This window comes from Accipiter gentilis, chromosome 17 (assembly GCF_929443795.1).
Source record: "Accipiter gentilis chromosome 17, bAccGen1.1, whole genome shotgun sequence".
Classification (NCBI taxonomy): Eukaryota; Metazoa; Chordata; class Aves; order Accipitriformes; family Accipitridae; genus Astur; species Astur gentilis.
Window position 1 is genome coordinate 23,372,093 of NC_064896.1, and position 21,951 is coordinate 23,394,043.

At 36.9% G+C, this 21,951-nt stretch overlaps 1 protein-coding gene across 2 annotated transcripts in view; it reads right to left on the reverse strand.

Annotated features, from left to right (window-relative positions):
* Nucleotides 1–21,951, reverse strand: part of METTL15 (methyltransferase like 15) — a 101,240-nt gene that overhangs the window by 39,869 nt on the left and 39,420 nt on the right. For both annotated transcript variants that reach the window (XM_049821404.1, XM_049821403.1), the window contains exon 3: nt 20,199–20,335. In XM_049821404.1, the coding sequence (XP_049677361.1) occupies nt 20,199–20,335 (137 nt within the window). The remainder of the gene's footprint in view (nt 1–20,198; nt 20,336–21,951) is intronic.

Here is a 21,951-nt window from a genome sequence, read left to right on the forward strand (position 1 = left end):
TTGGATTATCAGCTTCTAACGCCATACAAAGAGAGGGAGAAAGATGACTGACCCAATTATAAGTAGGATTAGGATACAGGCAAGATAGTACCAAATATAAAGGGTAATTTCACTGATCTCTTGCTTCCTTGGGGGGAAGGGGGGGGAGGGGGGGGGCGACACACAGATTTAAGGAGATAAGGGGCATAAAAAGATACTATGAAAAGTTTTAAAGGATTGCTTCTAAAATTAACAATGAATTTAAATCCATGTCTGTCCAGGCAACCTATTCCATGTTTCAGTTTTTATTTTGGTTGGCCTTGATGTGATGCTCTGAGCAAAAATAACATTACAATCTTAATTAAGTGGTTATAAGGTCATTATTTTTCAAACTGAAGAATTTATAAAGTTTTAGCACTGCATCTTCAGAAGACTTGAAAGAGGGAAAAATACCTGAAAGACAGTATCTACAGCATGCAAAGTGTTTTTAAAAAAAAATCAAGAAACATTAGGAAAAAGAGAAAGTTACTGTTTTCTGCTTTACCACTCTGAATGCCAGTACCCAGACACAAAGAATAATGAGCAATTTCTTATAATGTAAACAAGAAAGGAGATCAGAACTTGGTGAAGAAATGAAGACTTAGTAGCACCTTCTCTCCTTACGCTGTTTTCATGGCTTATACAAAAAGGATAAAAAAACTGGGAACAACAAATTGAAAGATCAAATTTGAAGAAAACTGAGAAAGGTTAATTTCAGATTCAGAGGAAGAAATCAAGTGGCCAGATTCAAAAGACAGATTAAATACTCAGGCAACGAAAGAAGATCTTGATTAATAAGTTTAACATAAAATTCAGTTTTCTGCATCCTGCTTTTCTTCTGTAATTGCTTGTGTTGTTGGAAATCTCTATTATATTCTAATTTTCTAAGATAATTTTCTGAAACAGGTGAAGCAGTCTAGCTGTTCCATTTCTAAGTGGCAACCCTCAGTGTCTTGCAATTATTGTCAAAGCAACAGACTCCCCATACAAGTTCAAGCCCTCAAGGTCTGAAAGTCTGATTTGACTCTGCTAATGTGAGCACTAGGTTTTCTGGAAAGAATGCTTTCTTAGGAAGCAAGAGAAAAATAGGGGAAGATGCTCTTATTTGTTGAACCTAAAAGACTCGTAAAATGCTTGAACGAAAGCCACCATTGACAACAATATTGTTCTTCTGCAAAATAGCCTGAAAAAAGGTATGATTCTGTTTGTGCTGAAGATCAGTGCCTGGTTCTCGTGTAAATTCATCTAGGACCACTGAAATTGCATAAATACACAGTAATAAGCCCATGTTTAATGCTCCTTTCCCAACCTCCAATACACACGAAGTGCAACAGAGTATGGTACACAAGTTTACCTATGAGGGATAAAGACAATGCAAGAATGAAAGCTCCTTGAGCAAACTGCTGGAAAGCGTTCATTTTATAATTACAAGCCATAGCATAAGCAAAGAACAGAACAAACCTTACAATCAAAGTTCCTGTCGACTTCTCTCAAACAGAAACAAGGTGAGCCAATCTAGCTAAGAGAAACCCCTTTTACTCCTAACTATATTCAGCATTTTTGCATAACACCAGAAGAACATAGCTTTACTTTGCTACACATTCACTTAATACAAATTATTCAATACACTGAAAATAACTATTTGAAATGTATTTCTACTAGAAAATCACATTACATATCATGATACATTCATTAGATGGTATGACATGATCATATAAACTGCATATCCAAGCTCGTTTAAGTACTAATTGTAGCATGCAAACTTCAATAGGTATTTTCAATTTATTTAGTATACTGCACAACACATATCACGAACAGTTTATGTACCTCCTGTTTGAGCTACAAGAGCAATTTTAGAAAAATAATTATTGCAATCAGAGGACATTTAATTGCTATAGTTTCAGTTTCTCTCCTCCTCTTAACAAAAACCCAAACCAAAGTACCTCCTGGTTTAGCATTTAAATCATACAGTCTTGCAATAACTCTATAGCCTTCAAAGAAGTTTAAAATTAACCAGAACTAGAATATATATTTTCAGAAAGAAGTGTGAAGAAATCACATTAACTTCATGCTAGTTAAGGAATAACTATAGTTGTCATTTTGACCCGTAGGCTGTCCAATAGTTAGTTCAAGAATATCAAGACATTCATACCATTACACGTATCTCCTAAAGCAAAGCAAACTGAAATAGATTGCACCACCCTGGATCAAAGCTCACATTCAAGAAATCCCACCCTTATAAAAGGCTAGTGACAGACTTACAAGTTACCTACACCAAGTCTAAACTTTCAGCAGAAAAGACTTAAGCATTAGAAAAGCCTGTAGAAGCAGGGGAGTAACCTCAGCACTAATTGCAAAAATGAGTATTTTTAACCAAATTATGTAAGTACTACCGTATGAAATCTGTATGGAAAATTTTGGAGTGAGAAAGGAAAGTCTGACAAAGGTCTGTTCGGAAAAATGGGAATTGCCTATGTATAAGCGAATGCAATCAAGCACCCTGGAGGGGAGCGTGGTTAAAATAAATGAAAATAATATATCTCATCATTTCATATTCAACAAAGTTTGGTCTGTTTGAAAGGCAATAGCTGTTGTTAATTAAATGTTTATAAAAGACTTAATCTTATCTGAAAGGATCCTGAGGTCTAACAGGAACATTAAGAACACCACAAGAAACTATACTCTTTAGACAGAAGCCTTCAACATGGTCATGGAAATGGCTGGTTTTGTTACTCTTCTGTAACATTTGAAGATATAATACCTTCCTGCTGTAATGACAACCTCCAAAGTGACTTACGAATAACAGAAAAAGAAAAAAACCTGAAAAAATGATATATTAAGACTGATACCCACATGAGTAAATGTTCTTGAGAGAAAGCCATACAGCAACATTTGATAAATTGAATAATCACTGCATTAAATACAAAGAAGAAAGTTTAGCTTCTACATAAAATTACAACAGAAAAATCATTATTTGAATTGCTTCTTTGTCTTCCTTACAATAAAACAATTTTTTATAGTATCAAGTGCAACCAATAAAATAATTCTTATTTTGACTTCTGTAATTTACTTTCTTTGCTCATCAGCATCAATTGCACCACAGACTCCTGCTGTTTATTGTCCTGGTCGATTTTAAGCCCTTAGGTGACTTGTTAGCAAATGATTTGGAAATAAAAAGTGACGCAAAAAGCTGCGTAAATCCTTATTAATCGTTAACTCACTCTACCTCCAAGCCACCTGCAGTACCTCTTAAAGTTGATTATGGGACAGAAAGACGTCAGAAAGCCAAAACACTGAGAACATTCTGGTTCTAGTTAAAGGCTGAATATTTTTTCATATAAAGCTCTATTGAAATTGTCATTCAAGCTTAACATATTCAAAGAGTTTGACTAAAGCACTTTAGAGATGTGTTAGACCCATAACAGGCTGTGATTAGATTGAGCATTGCAGCAAAGAAGAACAAACAAAATATCTTACAGAAGATTATTTTTTTTTAAATCCAAAAATGAAGAAAACCCCACTAGTTTAAGAATTGCCTTCTTCATCCTGAATGTTGTTCACTTAGGGTATGACCTAAACCATGAAAAATTAAGTCTACTTCACTTTTTTCTTTAAATAATGTAATTCTAAAATGAAGTCAAATGTAAATATCCAGTCCCCTCTTACCTGCACAGAAAACCTTCCAAGATCACATGCTACTTCAGAGGGGGGCTTCGCTCCCCATTACAGCAATGCTTACTAAGAAGCACCGAACCTTGAACCACAATTCTTTTCCTCCAAATCTTATCATACATGGTAAAGAAACAAAGTATTAAGCTGTCATTCACTTGCAATTTTACTTTTACATAGGATCCTTAAAAAAATCGCCCCAAAACCTTGAAGAAAAAAAACTCTCAGAATTTGCTGTTTGAAAAAATAATTTCACCTTATCATAAAGCTGCTTAATATTTACAGCAGATTTGGGTTTTCTTTTTTTTTTTTTTTTTTTTTGAACATGGACATATTCAAAACAGTTTCAAGTCAGTCATAGTGATTCGAGGATTTGACAGGATTTAAGATCACAATACAGCCGATATTTTTAAAAGAAATAGAAGAATTCAGCTGAGTCCAGCTTTGCCTCTAACAAGTATAATGCTCTTTGCTGAGTTTAAGCAAAGTTGTCAATGACACAGTTGACTTTAATTAATCTTAAGAAAATATTTTAGTAATTGATGTGTGTCCTGGTTTCAGCTGGGATAGAATTAATTTTCTTTCTAGTAGCTGGTATAGTGTTATGCTTTGGGTTTAGTACGAGAATAATGTTGATAACATACTGATGTTTTTGGTTGTTGCCAAGTAGTGTTTATATTAAGTGAAGGATTTTTCAGCTTCTCATGCCCAGCCAGCAAGAAGGCTGGGGGGGCGGGGGGGCACAAGGAGTTGGGAGGGGACACAGCTGGGACAGCTGACCCCAACTGACCAAGGGACATTCCAGACCATAGGACATCATGCTCAGCAGATAAAGCTGGGGGAAGAAGGAGGGAGGGAGGGAGGTTCAGAGTGATGGCGTTTGTCTTCCCAAGTCCCCGTTATGTGTGCTGGAGCCCTGCTGTCCTGGAGATGGCTGAACACCGGCCTGCCCATGGGAAGTGGGGAATGAATTCCTTGGTTTGCTTTGTTTGCGTGTACAGCTTTTGCTTTACCTATTAAACAACTGTCTTTATCTCAACCCACGGTTTTTCTCACTTTTTCTTCTGATTCTCTCCGCCGTCCTACTGCGGGGAGGGAAGTGAGCAAGTGACTGCGTGGTCCTTAGTCGCCAGCTGGGGTTAAACCATGACAATGTGTTACGCAGGTTATAGTGTTTTTCCTCTGCTATACCTTTTTAAGACAAAAATATAAATTACAAGTCATGCTTGTCAAAGGCAATTTAAACTTTTCAGTACTTAGAGTATTAGAAATTTATAATTTTACAAATGAAAAATGGAATTAAGCTCTTCATGAAATTTATCAGAAATGGTCTTCCACATATTTAGTAACGTATGATATGCATCCTCACATTTAACTGCTTTCTGGGAATCAGTAAATTCTCCCGTAAGAAAAAAAAGACTACAACAAATGCAGAAGTACATGAAAATTGGACAAAGTCTGTATGTTTATGTAGTAAGAAAGTTCTGGGCCAGTCTTATATATTCGCCAAAGCGAATAGTTGTTCTCAACTATACAATACCCATAGTAACAAAAAAATGGAATTGGTAAAAACCTTTTGGTATCAGAAGCAAGCATTCCAACAATATTTGGCTTCAGGTGTCTCAGCTCCTGAGACAGCTTCAAACAGATTTTAGAGAAATGACAGTGACTGGCGTGTTAACAGATTCTTCTTCATGGAAAAAATAAAACTGTCTAAAAAATACTTTTTAATATTGACAGCCTAGATCCTAGGCTAGAGAGTGCCATTCTGCAGTCCAAGACTTCAGGCAAAATTGCTGATGATCCTGGTGGCAGTGAGGAAGACAGGTAGCAGACTAGAAATCCCAGGATTCAGGAAGACCTCAGCCTGTTTAGGGCATGGATAAGCAGGAGCCCTTGGAAGGTTCTCCTGACACATGAAAGAACTCAGGACAGTGGGTCAATTCCCATGAACAATCCCCACAAAGTGCAAGATAATCTATCTCCAACTTGGGTGGCCAGCAGAGAGGCAGCCACAACAAGAGGCCAGTTTGGCTAAACAGGGAAATCCTGACAATGCCCAAAAAAGGAGGGCCAAGAGAGACAAGCAGGACAAACTACCAGGGAGTATAAAAGCAGAAATCTTGATTGTTGATTGCACTGGGCTGGAATTAGGAACACCTAAATCTGTCTGAAGCTAAACTGGGGAAGGGAGATGCCATGAAGACACAGAAGACTGGAAAATGGCACAGGTGACCTAGTAATAAATTTCACTGAAAAGGCTGAGGCAGTAAAAGCCTTTGCCTAAGTATTTACTGTCAAAATCTGCTCCAAGTGCCCACTATCAAAGACTAGGAGGGAAATGTGCTAACACCACTGTACAGGACCACCAAGCAAGACGAGCACATACAGCAGCTGGGCATGTACGTGGCTAAGGGATCAGAGCAGACACATCCAAAAGTGTTGAGACATCTGGCTGATGTTATCATGAAGCCACTCTGTCAGCTTTAAGACATTGTGGTTATCACGTCTCTGATAACTGGAAAAGGTCAGTGCCATGATAGCTTCAAAAAAACATCAGGAAGGATTGCGCAGAGACCTACAGGCTGGCAGGTCTCACCTTCATCACTGTGGAAATTACACAGTAAATCCTCATGGAAACTATTCCCCAGCACATGAAGAGCAAGGTGAAACAGCCAACACAGATTTATTGAAGGCAAACCACTCCTGACCAACCCAATTGCTTCCTAAGACAAAGTAACTGTCTCTGTGGATAACAGGTAAACAGTAGATTGAATTTGATTCTAATACAGCTTTTGATTTTTTCCCCTCTATTACGTTGGTAGCCAACAGGAAAGGCAGAAACTGAATGTATGGACAAAAAGCTGGATTCGAAAGGCTGTTGGTACAATGGATCGATGTCAGACTTGCACCTGGAAGTCTAACAGGAGGGAAGAGCTTCCTTCCAGAGAGAAAGCCCTGTCAGACCTGCCAGAGGAATGCAATTTTGAACTGAAAACTTAAGTAAGGTTCAGTAATTAAAGTGTGTACACTACATATGTGGCTGAAGAATTAAGGGATAAACACACTTTTTTGTGTACCATAATTTTATTACATGTTAATCTATTTCTAATAAACTTACAACACTGACTCATTGGAAGCTTCCAGATTGGCACCCAATTATTGACTTTTCTTTCTGCAGTTATGGGTAGAGAGAGAAGAGGACAAGATATTTTTAGTTCTGCACACTTCTATTTCTCAATATTCAATATCTTATCAACTAGGAGAATTAAAAATGGAAACACATCCCTTTGAAAACAAGAAATTCCCGATTGTACAATGAGATTCAGTTCTTGTTTCTAGCCTTAGTAAGATAAAGGTCTTCGAGCCATGAAATCATTGCACAGAAAAAGTATAGAATTTTTAAAAGTTTTAAAAACTCTGTAGAATTTTGTTTTATTCATATTTCTTGCTGCAATATATCTGAATTTATAATAAACTAGTGTCTCAAGCAAACTACTATGAAAAAGGACATCCAATTAATAACAAAAGCCTACAGCAGCTTCTTTTTCAGTCCATTTGTTATCCGCAAAATATCTAAAGAAACAGAATTCAAGGTTTCCTTCAGACATGGCTTTGATGCCCTGTCCATCAGGTATGAGACTATGCAAAACAAAGGAACAGACAAGACCAACACCACCAGCATCTTCCACACCTGCTCCTTAATCTGCTGAATTGCCCACAAACCTGCAGTATGCCAAATACCAAGGGACAGCAATATGGAAATTCTCTATCACAAGAATGATATGAGAAATCCCATCTACTTTGTACTATAAAGCAAATATTAAAAACAGGTCAAAGACTGGTCAACAGTTTCATGATTGGTCATATAATTCCTCATTATTACCAGCCATTTTAGTTAATACTATTCTTAATCTATTTGAACGTTGATTAAAAGGTTGTTTTGAAGGCAAAAGAGAAAAATATTTTCATTATGTGTTTTATCTGCAGAAATCTAATTTTTTTGCATGGCACAGTGTACTTTCCAAACATGCAGAAATAAGATAATTCATACTACACAAGTCATAAACCACAATGAAAAAATCCTATCTTAAGGATACTGTAAAAATAATCCTATTTGTGGGATTCCCCTCATTACCATAATAAAGAATAGCACACTATCATTAACCTTCATACTCAAGCTTTCCTTAACTGCAGGTTTTGACACATATAATAGATTCACCTTCTCTGTATAAGAAAATTTCATATTATGTACACAAGATTTTGTTAGCTTGAACTAAGAAGCTACCCTTTATACTCTTGGAGCCAGTATCCGTGATGCTGCCTAAATTCCCTCCAAGTGAAACGAGCTTTGCTCCAGCATAAAGTTTCACAAAGTGACAGCACTGATTATTTAAAACGGGCACACATTTTTGGTCCTGCTAGTTGGAAAAGTAAAAAAATGCACACTTAAGTCTGTTATGACACAGAATTTTTTTTTCAGAAGATGCAAAGGTACTAACATAATTTCATATATTATTAGTTCTTGGATTAAGTATTACTAAATGCCAGAAGGTCGTATCTTAATATTGGGCTCATCGAGTGCTCACCTTGACAAAGGCAGACTGTGGGAAGGGTTGAATTCAGGTAAGCACGCTCTTCCACTCCACACTTGGACAGTCACACGTCACTCTACCTTAACCTAGACTGTATTGCAAGGAATCACAACTCATTCTGATGCTCAGTGAACTGAATGAGATTTTTGCCTTGTCTTTTGCAGCAAATCGCTCTGTTGATTAGGAGCAGCTAGTAGTCATGAATGAGATGAAAGAGGATGAACTACTACCTTAAACTGATGGAAAATATGATAACATGCAGCAGAGCACATGCCTTTGGAAAGGGTGGGAAGACGCAATGCAGAAGTGGATTAAGCCTTCCGTGGTAACAGAAAAGTTGGGTTTTTTAACAGCTGCTCTCCCAGTTTCACAGGGGTTGGTTCCTAGTTTCTTTTGAGGGGCAAAAGTGCAGGTTTTCAGGTCCCCATGTAATCATTGGAATAAAAAAAAAAAAAAAAAAAAAAGAATAAAATGGTGCTTTCCCAGAGATAAAGACACAATGGCTTGGGGTAAGGGAGTGCTTCTTATCCTCTTTTTTCCCTTCCCAGCCTAGCAGCTAGCACAGATCACCTTGAAGATGAATGGCCAATCTGGATATCATTAGCAGGAAGAATTTGGTTCTGTCCTCCTGACCCAGATTTAAAAATATAAGTTTCAGCAGCCTCTAACTTCTCATGATCATTTTTAAGACTGTATAGTAAACAATACCAATACTACAGATTGTTTCTGCTGTTGGGACATGACATTTGTATTATTTCTTATAAAACTGTGTGTCAAAAGTTAAGACCACTTACTAGTCAATATTGGTCTCAAACACTTGCACCATTCACTGCTGATAAGGCCACAGGTAACTTCTATTCCAAGTTGCATGTTTTCTCCACCAAGGTTTTACACAGAAATTCTCTGAAATCTCTGTCCAAATCTTTGCTGCTTGATCAAGCTAAGTTGCTGTATTTTTCAGGCACCCAAATAAAAAGCCAGCAATTAACTGTCTGATTTTACTTTCAGTCCTTTGAATATTCCGCACAACACTTGGCACAGCTGAGTCACAAAGGCCAAAATCAAATTAAAATGCAAATGATGTTTATTATTCTGACAAGAAAAAAATAGAATTATGTAGTCAAACTCAAAGTAATTCATTTTTATGGTCTATGTCACTTATATGCATAATCCTAATGTATCTAAGATAAGAATAATAGTATTTGAAGTACAATGACTCAATCAGAAAAATAATCTGAACTCCAGATAACTTCTCTATATGTTCGTGTATTTCATACTTAGTTAAGTGTGAAGCTCCATACTGATACAAAAATGTGTTGACAAATATTTTCATTTAGTTACCTGTTTTCCTTTTTATCAAATTTGAAGAAATAAAATTATGAATCAGAAGCTATCAGCTTTTTTGTTTGCTTGGTTTAGTTACTTAGTAAACAACATGTTTAGCTTAAATACCAACAAGTCTTGACCTTTTCTTAGTAAGTGACAAGCACCTTTTTGTCCACACATTTATATCATCTCCGCCTTCATATGAAAATGCTGGCATCTTCTACTCTCAAAAATTATAATCTATGTACTGATGAAATATACTTTTGCCTTCGTCATCTGATACGAGGAGTATTTCAATACAGTTTGTGTCCTCATTTTGTGTAGACTGCCTCAATGCCTCCTATTGTAAGTGTGAACAAAAATAAGCTAGATATACAGCTCTTGACAAATAGCAAGCTAAAATACTGTTGCTGAGAAATATGAAGATACCATCTTCTCAGCAGGACAAAAAGCTCTGTAGACAACTAGCTACCAGGTGCAAAAAACTTCAGATTAGAACCTATGTTCTCTTCTCTTCCCTTCCTCCCTCTCACTGAAAAAAGCAGAGTCCTGAGTTTTACCGTTATGAAGACATAAAAAAAAAAATATTGAAAGGAGTACTCTATCAGTTTCCTTTATAAAACACTGATTATTTTTAAAAACACCAAAATGGTTTGTTACTGTAATGAAAACATACCCAGAACTCAACTGTTCAGCCAAAAAAAAAATGCTTTAAATGTTTATAAAAGATATTTCTAAATATAGTTTGACACATACATTTTAAAATGTTTTTAATTAGAATTTAAGCTCAACAAACAGAAAATGTTTTACATGTATTTTAGTAATGAAATGGTTACAGAAGTAATATAAAAGTATCTAAGTCATCTAAACACCCTTAAGAAACTTTCTCACCAAACCCAAGAAGATGGAAAACTGGCTGAAAGTAAGTGTCAATGTCTCCTTTATGGATCATGTAAGTTCAAAGATTATTTCAGCATCATAATTATTGACTTTAAAAAGTAAAGACATTTGTTCCTTTTAGAAAAAAACCCTACAATCCAAATCAAGATTCACAGAAATGTCCTCAGAAACCCTCTGTGTGTAAGAGCTATAACATTAAACTTTAAAGATTTTCTGAGTACTTCTATGCCACGCTGATATAAATGAATTTAAAAACCCCCAAACAACAATATACCGGACATGTCTGAAACTACTGGTTAAAGTAACACTTGGCACTGCGTTCCTTATAAAGTTGAGCTAGCAGGTATATACAATGTCCTTAAAATAAATTAAGGATCTGGATATTTGTATGAAAAGGAACAAAATCACCCATGTTCAGCTCCACATCCTTAACCAATACCGAGAGTGGGTTTTTTTGTTTGTTTTAAATTCTTTCAGAAGCTTCTTATCCCTCTTTATCAACTTCAGAAATAAAGATCCTCTCATTTTGTAAGAACAGTTAGCATTTTACTGTTTTCCTAGAAACACTGATGAAAAAACTGTGAATGGAAGAAAACCAACATTCAGCAGAACATTTCTTCATTTCTTGATCACTATCTGTGGTCTAAAAGCTGTAGTTTCTCAGGATGGAAAGTAATTAAGCATCTTAATTGTAATTAATACTTCCACTGTCTAAAGATGTCTAAGATGATTCAGATACATCATATTGAGTGCCCTGACCTAGCAATATCTCGAACAGAGGGTATGAAAAGGAATAAAGGGAAGCAGGAATAACTCACAGAAGCAGAATCACTTCCTGTACACTTGGAACGAGGATCCACTCAACAGAAAGTTTGAAGGATGCATGTCTCAATTTTAATTTAAATTCGATAAAGAATATAAACCAATATAAAACACTATCACATGGGATATGACTCCAGGGGCCACCTTAGGATACTCACTACTGCCTGCTAGAGAATGGTGCTGCACAAATTTACTGTTTAATGCTACAGCACTATAGCACAATAAGATCAGAAAGTGAATGTATTTCAGAATCTTTTTGTGCCTTAGAAAAACTCAAGACCACCCACTCCCATCAGGTTACAATCTACAGTCTAAAGTTGTTCCTGTTGAAGCTGCCTGAAGCATGAAGCTGGACTGGATGACATCCTAAGATCCCTTCCAATAGGAATGATTTTGATATTGTGGGAGAAATTGCCCAAACCAAAACTACCATCCAAATCGATAAGCATCAATTATTCACAAAACTCTAATTTTTGCTTAGTATCAAAATGTAAAATGACTCTATAATGGTAACAAAAAACCTGGAAACAACACAGTTCATTGTTTTAAACCTAATGCTTGCAAACCTTCCTTCACAGCTTCAAACTGGCCAACATCTCTAAGATGTTCCTACTAAAATAATACAACAATGCAGCTCCCCTCAAAACTACATGGATCAAAATGGCAGCAATTTGTTTTCTGAAACCAGTAACATATAAAAGGGCTGTCCTGATTCACCTGTCTGGAAATTACATTAAATCTAGCACTGGCACATGAGATGTTATGTATGAAATCACAACATTGAAAATAATTTTAATAATTAATACAGCTATCAGATAATTTTGCCAAAATAACCAAAATATATGTAGCATTAAAAAGATTAATAGAATCTTGTAAATAGAATGAGTCTTGATAGAATGATTAGTATTTAATACGTCTCCAAATATTTCTATTGCTAAATAAAAACATTAGTGGGAATGTCACCATAACCACATGCCTTGAAACTATAACATAGATATAACATTGAGACTACAAACATAGAGGCAGTGTTTGGGCATAGCTATGTTCTTAAAAGATATACTCCTTTAAGATGTAAACAGTGCAAATGAGGACTTCTCTTTTATGTAACCAATATATGAAATTTAAAGTCAGCTACTAATATTGGAAACAGTCTGTAGCCATCCCACCTCAATGCATGAGCTAGACAGATCTCGCAAGTTAATTAAGAGTCAGGTCAGGACAGTATTTGGTTGCAAGTGAGGCAGAAAAAATTAGAACTCTGAAGTGATTTTGATAAATTTATAGTGTTTAAATTCAGCAGATAGAGAGCTTTTCCTTGTCATTCAGTATTAAAATTCTGGTATGATACAGTGCTAAAAGAATTCTGTGATGGAGAGGTATGAGATGTTGATACCACATTCATCAATCCTTAACATCCTATACCTTTAGCATAAAAAGCTCTGCTCCAGCCTTCCAAACATACATATTAACCTGCTTCAGTCAATATAAAGTGCAATCTTTCCTGCCCTTACTGACTATAATGTAAGTAAGAGCTGTTTACTGGCTTCCCATGCATACAACAGTTAACAGCTCCCACCGTTGGAACTAAATACCACTTTTAAGACCAACTACATGGGCAGTATTGGCACTGAGAAAAATTCTCAGTTTAGGATGCTGTTCAGCCTTTCCCATATATATGAATGCAGTGGCAACCCACACTGACACCCGTATGCACTCTGAAAGGTATGATGTATGAGCTTTTTCACATCTACCTCTGAGGAAAAGAACTAACATGCTGGAAGCTGAACCTGACCAAAGAGCTACAGTTAAATACCACTGCATCAAAGGTATGCTTAGTACAGCCTGCTGGACAGCTTGCTTATTCTAGAAACAATTTTCCCTTACTTCAGACAACTCACAAACTTGCTTTCCCCTAGGCTCCCCCCGCCCCGCCCCCCCCCCCCCCCCCCCCGCCAAAAAAAAAAAAAGTAAAATAGGACTTCTAAATAGGACTGTGAATAAATACACTGTCAACTGAGTAACACACAGACAGTACTGAAATTGCAGGGGGAAGATCTTAAGATATTTAGACAAACTGTTGCATCCAACTCATCCAATGCTCTTAAGCTTCAGGTTGACACCTGAAGACCCAGTATACTCAGATTTGTCATCTTTTTATGTTACCATCTTCATGGCTTTCTCCTAGCTACATCTTCCTAAACTTACTTCTAAAGGATGTACTGTGCCTACATGGTCTTAAATTATGCTACATTTTGAGGATGCTTAGGAGGTGCTCGTATATCTATGACTATTTCCACATGAAATGTGCTGTTTAAGACAAACAAATGCATTCTGCTTACATGAATAGACATACAGATTGAATAGACGTAAGGTATTCTCTAGATTGTGCCCCATGTTATTTTCCATGGGTGATAATCTCATTAATACTTCTGTTTTTCAAATGTCCTACAAACAGCAACAAAACACAAAAGAGAAAGATAAGAGATAAGACGACTGACATACTGCACAGAAAATACTGCACTGCTCAGCAACTAACTTCAATCTGTACATTAATTTCTTAAGCAAAAACATACTATGCACACTCTCGAGGACAGTAATTTTCCCTGGATACTAGGAATTACATAGCACCTTCCTGTTTTAAACCATTACTCATCTCTATGATCAATTGTAAAAATAGCTTACTAATTATAAAAATAATTTTTGTTTCTATCTTAGTTACAGGAGTTCCTCAAATGAACTTTTTTCAGAGCCAGTCAACAACATGTGAATGGACTACTGTGACTGAGGACTAACCAACCCTGCCTCTTCACTTAGCTGTCCATGCTGCAGTGTGATAAAAAGTCCGTATATACTCCACGTTGCACTTGCTCTCTACAAAAACACATTTAACAGATTTTTTCAAAGTAAATATATTAAACTATATTTTTATAGTATAAAGTATTTGGTTTCTACTATGCATTTTTACACTGTAAATTGGTTTTCCCATCTTTTTGCTGTTGTCTCCCGATTAAAATACATAGAAAGAGATGATGGTAACTCTGGGGACAGTGGTGTGGGCATGCAGGTACCTTCAGTTGCTCAGTGTATATGTACATGGATAGAAACTGTTTTTAGTGTACAAATACAGATATAAATTGTTAGAAGTTTTACAAACTATTTATAGTCAGAACAAATAAATTATTTTGCTAAAAGACTAATTAAGAGTATAGTTTCGATGAAGAGGCATCAGGATTTGTTCCCATTATCTCTTGACTCAGCCAGGAAGTACCCAACAAAATATTAATTAAATGGTCTTAGCATAGCACTGCATGTTAGTCACTCCATTTCAGCTTCCCAGTCCAAAATCCCAAACAAAACCAATGAACTTGTCTTTCACAATTCCTTGGCAGAGATGTATTATTGGTAACTGAGTATGACTGCAGTAACAATTCAGAGTATTACCACAGGAACGTTAAGTAAATTAAGAAAACAATCCAGTAACGTTTAGTTAACACCATCAGTTATATAAGAACTTGCATTGGGTTTGTGTGGCGAGGTTTTGGCAGCGGGAGGGGCTACAGGGGTGGCTTCTGTGAGAACCTGCTAGAAGTTTCCCCCATGTCCGACAGAGCCAATGCCAGCCGGCTCCAAGACGGACCCGCCGCTGGCCAAGGCCGAGCCCATCAGCGACGGTGGTAGTGCCTCTGGGAGAATGTATTTAAGAAGGGGGTAAAAAAACGTTCCCAATTGCAGCTGGAGAGAGTAGTGAGAATATGTGAGAGAAAGAACTCTGCAGACCCCCAGGTCAGTGAAGAAGGTGGAGGAGATGCTCAGGCCCTTGGCCTTGTTGAACCTCACACGGTTGGCCTCAGCCCACCAGTCCAGCCTGTCCAGATCCCTCTGTAGAGCCTTCCTACCCTCCAGCAGATCAGCCCTCCCGCCCAACTTGGTGTCGTCAGCAAACTTACTGAGGGTGCACTCGATCCCCTCGTCCAGACCATCGATAAAGATATCAAACAGAACTGGCCCCAGTACTGAGCCCTGGGGAACACCACTTGTGGCCGGCTGCCAACTGGATTTAACTCCGTTCACCACCACTCTGGGCTCGACCATCCAGCCAGTTTTTTACCCAGCCACGAGGCCACCTGCCCAGGCCACGAGCAGCCGGTTTCTCCAGGAGAATGCTGTGGGAAACGGTGTCAAAGGCTTCACTAAAGTCCAGGTAAACAACATCCACAGCCTTCCCCTCTGAAGTTGACGAGGTTTTAAGAAAGTGCTAAAGGGCCTAGTTATAAAAGAATGTAAAAAGTAAAATGGGAAGAAAAACAATTGTTAAGAGTAGACTGTTGCATGTGTTTTGTAAGTCAGGGTAACTTTGAATTGGGCCCAAATTTGAACCAGGAACTTGATGTATTGAAGGATCAGACTGCATGTATGAAAGCAAGCAAAGGTTTCTAGTCATTCTGAAATCTGCACAGCTGGAACTTGAGCAACAAGAGAAAGAATTTTTGTTCCTTATGTTTTTATACGGAAACGTATTTGGGTTTGTTACCCAAATAAACCTTTTGGGGAACAAAATAAATGACAGAAAAGCACTATTTTAAAATAATGGCACGTAAAGGTCTTTTTAGCATTCTCAATTCCGTTTTTCCGTCCTACGTTTAAGGCAACTCACTTATCTATGTTGCTTGCATTTGAAAGGCAGGCAGATGTTGACGTACATGGAGAATTCTTTAGAAATAACGCTATGGGTAAATAATTAACTTACTTATATATAGCCAAGGCACCATTATAATGAATATGCCTTGATTGCACAGTTAACTGTACCTCTTATGCACTAGTCAAAAGTTAAATAGTAGCCTATATAAATAACTTATAGCAACAAAAGCATCAATATGTAATATGCTCAGCTACAATTCTCAAGCACTTAAAATAAGCTTATTGCAACCAAAAAAAGAAGTTCTGTTTTCCCTAGAACTGAACCAATATTCTATTTTCCCCAGAACATACAATGCACAGCTGATGGCTCTATCCCACTTTTTCTGTAAACTTAGCGTAACTCTGAAAGCAAAACTCACAAGCACCATCACTCTTCAAAATTACTTTATAACTACAAGAAAATGGTAGTTAAATTGTATGAGGAATTTTATACTATTTATCCTTACTTTGGGGGCAAAATTTCTTATTCTGCTCAGAGAATTACAAAGAACATGTTGTCTCCTCTGCGTAGGCTTTGCATAGGTTTCTCATACTCAAAAGCTTGCAATGATATTGGTTAATTGCCAGATTTAAGCCACCTCTCTAACCTCTCCCTTTCAGTGGGTGTGAAAGGGTTTACTTGTAATATATATTGCTAGTGACTGAATTTTATCTTGTTCTGGATTCTCAGCAGCAATTCCCAAGTTAGAGGCTTCCCCAGAAAGCACGTCAAAGGATTCCCACCCACACACTGAATATCTAACAGGCCCTGACCCATTTTCTACTTATTAAAGCAGCACTACATACTTTAAAAAATAAAAATAATAAACAGAGAAGCTAAATGAATGCAAGAATTGCAGCTGGAACTCTACCCTCTTCAGATTTTAGTTCTGACAAAATCACTACCAAGAAGTAGAGACATTTAAAATACAAACATCAAGATGTATTTTTCCACTGTGTTCTCATTCAGCTGTCCTTCAGCTAAGTTCAAGGAGGACTTCATTTATTAATTCTGAATATAGAAAAATCCCTTAACTTAGCCATACCTATTCTCCTCTTCCAACCATATCTTTGGGCATATTTCTGCAGCTTGAGCTTTAATAATCTTGTAACTCAGTGACTTAAGATATAAAACGCTGAAAAAATGAAGCCTCAGTAAGTAACAGTAAGGAACTATATGATTTTACTAAGATTATTAATGTTACCTATCCAGAATAAGCAATAGCAATTAACACTGAATATTTAGCATTGAAGTTTTTTATGGTAGGATGGACTACTGCAAGTACTACTGCAAGACTCAAGATCCATCATGGAGTTGATATGCTGGAATTTTTTAACATGCCCGATCAAACAGGTACAATATTCTGTTTTCAGTAGAAACAAAATGGTAACAAAGTTCAGTTGACGTATGACTTTCAATTTGTTCATTGCATTCACAATTTCTGACATAGCGGTAATCAGATTTTACTGGTTACGGTTGCATAACAGCCCTTTCCCCACCTTGTGCCATCACCTCCAAAGGAAGTGAAGCACTTCAGCAAGTCAGACAACCTCTCCAAAACCAGCAATGTTAAACAGAAGGGATGAAAAAAAACCCCTAGAACGGAACAACAATGGAGTTTATACCTCTGCGCTGCTGTTCTTCAGTCTCTTACATCTGCGGCTGTGCTTTGTAGAAAAGGGACAGCCCTACATTTCTCTCAGCTTGCAATTGCATGCTGCCATTGCCATTTTTAAGACAGCACAGCTATTTCTGTGGCTCCCTGGTGAACCAGGGAACTATTTTACCCAAAAGTAGACCTGACCACATAAAGATGCCAACTGGATGAATTATCTGAGCTTTTGATGCCAACACAGATTTGAATCAAACTGATAAAATGATTATAAAAGACTTATTTCTAATACAGTGCAGAAAATAGACACTAAAACCCCATAATATTACATCAACTATCTTTTAATGAATACTGAAAGAAAAAATTCCATTTATGAAAGCTCCATATCTCATAAGTAAATCCTTTATGCTTACAACTGATTTGTAAGCAAACCCTAGCTTTACCTGTTAGTTATAAATTACATACCTCTTCCTTCCCCTTTTTAATTTAGCAACTCTTTGTGCAACTGACTTCCCAGGGAAAGATTAATAATGAGCACACATAGCTTATATGAACATTCTTTTACCTTGATTTTCAACATAAACTATTATGAGAGAAGATATATTTACCTTCTGAAAAAGGACCCACCAGATCTTTCCAATAGGAAAAACATGAGATGAGGGAAAACACCAAAACAAATAAGAATACCACTCTGTATTTTACAATATATATTCAAGTGGCATGCAGTCATCTTTCAGTGATTAAGACTTTTCACTAACAACTTAACACTATGTTATTTAAGAATCCACTTCACTCTAATGATAACTTGCGTCTGTAAAGGTAGATGACACCATGTCTGGAGTCCAAGTAACCAAGTTTATATGATTTTACTAACAAAAATAGGAACTAGGAGACCTTCTTTGTTTATAAAGCCATAGTAAATTACATTGACTGTAATACTATATTGATTAAAGCTCATCTTTTCACAAACATAAGCAAGGAGAGAATTAAGAATGTCAATCATTGGCAGAACAACACCCAACACTTGTAAGATCTCTTCAGCTATCTGGAAAATAAACTTCCTTCACACCCAGGTTTGCATAGGATACTTTTGGATAAACATATATTGAGTCAGAGGGCTGCTCATCACTGTCTTATGTGGTGTGAACGTTTCTGAAAACTTTTATTACGTGTAAGATTAGCTTTCATTTGGTCTACATATATTTTTATTTTTTTTCTATGACACAAAACCAGAAGACTACAACTCCCATGACATCTGGTAGAATGCGTTTGCAAGCTTAGTTTCAAAGAAAATGAACTTTCCTTGCCAATATTCTCCACACTATTCTGTCAAAAAGAGCATTCTCTGGAGAAATAACAGTTGAGAGGAATTCCACAAATTTTTAATTATACGCTGCATGTCACTTCAGCCCACAAAGAACTGACAGTTTAGAGAAATATATTTAAGTGGTATTACAGAGTAGGATGACTAGGAACTGTCACATGCTTTCTTGTCACATGCTTGCATTTTTCCCACCGGGCCTCTGACAATGGCACTTGAATAGAAGAATGCACAGTTTAGCCTTTTCTTTCAGAAAAGGTGAGGAATACCTTCTGCATTGCTTGGATAGTACTGCCATCTTAGAATTCCTTTTTATGTGGGGAAACATGACTGAACAAGCAGGCGTTTATCCACCTCTTCCAGTTTTCTTCATATTGGAAAGATTTGCTTTTCCTCATGTAAAAGCTCTTTTGAAATAAATACTCTAATGTTTTCAATCTAACAGTAAGTGTCCTCTCCTTCCTACTTTCCCTAAATTTCCTAAGTATTAATTATTTCATATTACTTTATTTTGTGTCTACATATTTTTCTTCTTGGTCAAATTTAAACAGTAGCACTTTCTGAAAAGCTCACGTTCAACTCCACATATTCCACACTTGTACTCATGCTCTGACTGGGCTGTTTCTTGAATAAAGGAACAAGAACCTTGTATAACTAAAAAAACCCCCTAAAAATTTGCATTTAGCAATTGTTCATTTAGCAAATTCAGCACTCTATTTAAAAAGAAAATTGGAGCATGAGCTTTACACAGAGCAGTAGCTTATTAAATTTAGTAGTTTCTGAAGCCAGTGGCAAAATATTTAGCAAACTGAATACCAAATTACAATTATTTTTTTAAATTAAAATATTCATAAGCCATATTTAAATTACCTAATTATTTAAAGTGTATTATTCCATCCTTTTTTGTGAAACATTTACCACAATGTGTGCTTTTGTACAACTCTGCCACCAGAATCATCTCAAGGCAAGCAGAGCACGTGAATCTTTTTTAAATATGAAATTGGCTACTTGATGCATATTCAAAATTAACAGAGTATAGAATATACGTTTAAGTCAAAAAAATCTAAGAACTTGCATGCAAATACTCATAAATTGAATTGGATCTCCTATTTAACAGGGTACATACAGCATATAATGCTATTCTACAATAAGCCATTAAAAACCATGTATTAAAACCATAAAAATATATTAAATTGTGCATATAATACCACAGTATCAACCTTATCTCGACCATATTTAAGACAGAAGACAACTTACGGGTATGCTTCTGAAAGCTGCTGAGCTATTTTATAAGCTGTGGGGTCCCTGTCTAGTGCATATATTGTAATGTCGCTGGCTTTCTCTAGAAGAGCTGTAGTATGACCTCCGGCTCCAAACGTCATATCAAGGAAACGCTGTTGAGTGAAAAAAGACAATACCTTTACTTTAGAACAGTGATAAACCAATTGTTGATTTAAAGCTTCCTTTGCTAATGTCTCTCATATGCTGGAGGAATACATACCATTCAATGTAGTCACAATGCCTTTTTGGAAATATTTTCATATTTTGTGCAGAGTTGCAATCATGTCAGAGTAATCTTTTCAGGGGTTGTGATCTCCCCCCCAGCAATCCTTCCAGAATAAAAGAACAATCATTTGGCACAACCAACTGCAGCTTCACACTCTTCCCATTTCCTTACATTCTGAGTTTAGAGAAGAGCCACTTGTTTGACTGCTTTGTTTGGACTTGCTCAATTTGATGGATACAATGACATATAGGACATGGGACTATAGGAAGTAATCAGCACCATCTGCTTCGTAAGAATGTGTCTAAAAGGCAGGCTGATATATGGTATATCAATTAAAAAAATGACACTATCATAGTTTTATACCACAGATCAAAGTATGATGGCAGCACAGGCACACATATAACCTGGCTGGGACTAACCTAACTAGCACTGAAAATGTACACAGTACCACTGATTTTGAGTTCACTGTGCAAGGACAAAGCTATCTATTTAGGTTACTAAGATACACTGAAGCCCAACTATCTTGTATCTTCTCTACCATCATTACATGTGTTAATCAGATGCAGAATAACATAGGAATACCCACCTTAACAGCAATCCCACTTCAACTTCTGATGTGACACACTCTATGGGCTTGAGTTACACCTCTTGATAAACAATATATATTTCCTCGCTTCTGAGGAACACTTACTGCCCATGAACATATACCATGTCTGGTTTTGCGGATACACAAACTAAGACTGGAAGATTTTTTAGTAATACCAGGCAGACACAGCCATCCTTCTCCAGTCTTCGGGACTAAAACTGACAACACATTCAAGGAACTTTGAATGCACTCCAACTAAAACATACACACGTACAGATTCCACACAAGTTGAGTAAAATTGGCCATTGAAATACCTATAAGCAGGTCTCAGAACTCAAAGTACCCGAAAATATTTTGAAGTTTCACATTCCTGCCATCAAAAATGTCACAAAAAAAAAAAACACCAAAAAGGTGTCCTCTCTCATATCTGAGAAGGGTGATGAGGTCATCAAATTTCACACAAAGAAAAGATGACTTCAGAAGGCTAGTTAACTCCCAGCCACATCACAGAGGAGAACATCTGGAGCAACTGGTTTGCCTGCAAAGAAGGGAGACGGAGCAACTGGGGTGCAGCAGATCCCAACAGGAAAAAGGAAGGCAGCGGCAGAAGGGCAGCTGAGATAAGACTCTGGAAAGGTGAACACTGCTCTCCTGACAGCTCTGCAGTTTCTGTAGGCTCCTTCTAGAGAGGTTTCTGTAGTCAGAGTCCATTTGACCAACAGGCTGACCAAGAGGCTTTGCTCCAGAGACTTTCCTAAGAAACAATGACTTGGGACACAGTCAGCCACCTTGAACCAAGGCAGATAGGGCTATATGATTCCAGTAATGGGAGAAACACAAGAAAATTAGACAGAACTTAATCCTGATTTAAGTCTTTATCATCTGTAAAACAGCAGTACTGTTTCTAGAAGCTGCCC